The sequence below is a fragment of the Crocodylus porosus genome, unplaced genomic scaffold, assembly GCF_001723895.1.
Source record: "Crocodylus porosus isolate Cpor-Errol unplaced genomic scaffold, CroPor_comp1, whole genome shotgun sequence".
Classification (NCBI taxonomy): domain Eukaryota; kingdom Metazoa; phylum Chordata; order Crocodylia; family Crocodylidae; genus Crocodylus; species Crocodylus porosus.
In genome coordinates this window covers 30,676,763-30,677,708 of record NW_017728911.1, presented here as the reverse complement: position 1 = coordinate 30,677,708, position 946 = coordinate 30,676,763, and the positions used below count along the sequence as shown (strand labels likewise).

At 50.0% G+C, this 946-nt stretch overlaps 1 protein-coding gene across 1 annotated transcript in view; it reads right to left on the bottom strand.

Moving 5' to 3' along the window:
• SLCO3A1 (solute carrier organic anion transporter family member 3A1) overlaps nucleotides 1–946 on the bottom strand; it is a 210,432-nt gene that overhangs the window by 163,606 nt on the left and 45,880 nt on the right. The window contains exon 2 of the mRNA XM_019533182.1: nucleotides 360–825. Within this exon, the coding sequence (XP_019388727.1) occupies nucleotides 360–825 (466 nt within the window). The remainder of the gene's footprint in view (nucleotides 1–359; nucleotides 826–946) is intronic.

The window sequence follows — 946 nt, the reverse complement described above, 5'->3', positions numbered from 1 at the left end:
CAACCACCAGTGACCAATCCCATCAGAACTTAAGGGGATGGGGGAGGGAGGGCTTAAAGGAAACATCTTCTTGATCGTCTACTGCCTCATCATGGCATCAATCCCATGACAAATCACCAATATTTCCCAGTGATCGCTACTACAAAGAACTCTGCATTTCCCTGCCATGGTATCCTAGAGGGGCATTGCTCATTTCAGTGTTTCTCCATAGACCAAAGTCAAGTTCCCTTCAGACATGGGAGTACTGAGAAGAAGTCGTACATTTTCTTTTTATTGGCATCACATAAACCAAGCAGGGAAAGGTGCAGTAAGCAGGGGCATCTCGACTGCATTCAGTAGGAAAATTCAAAAAGTCTTACCTATGTATAGGGAGGAATCTTTCCGTCTCACATGGTCATCGATGTAGGAAACTCCTAGAGGCTGTACAGGAGTAGCACCAATGCCTAGGAGGACCTGTGCTCCAATGAGAAGCAAGTACATCATGTTGGTGGCAGTCCTATTCCTGCAGATAAGATCCGGGTCTGGTCCCTCGTTGCTGGTGGACCCGTTGGCAGCACACACATCCCTCCCTTCAGCCCCCCACCGTATTTCCCCAGATTCATATTCGTACTGGTGGGTCAGAAACTCAGGCAGTGCAGACAGGAGGGCACCCAGGGCCATGACGATCCCTCCGCACCCTATCAACCGTGGCCTGTGTCCCCGGGCTCCAAAGTAGCTCACAAAGAGAATGAGGGCCAGGTTCCCAATCTCAAAGCTGCTGGCGATCACGCCCACATCAGCACTCTGAAGGTTGAATCGTCGCTCCAAGGTGGTCAAAACACTCACCTGCAGAAAGAGGGAGAAAACCAGAGGCAATTACTTAAACAGAATTAAGGTCTGTATACTCCAGGGGCACATCCTACCACCCTTACTCACAATTGGTCACACCTAAGGGCCTCCTCCAAAG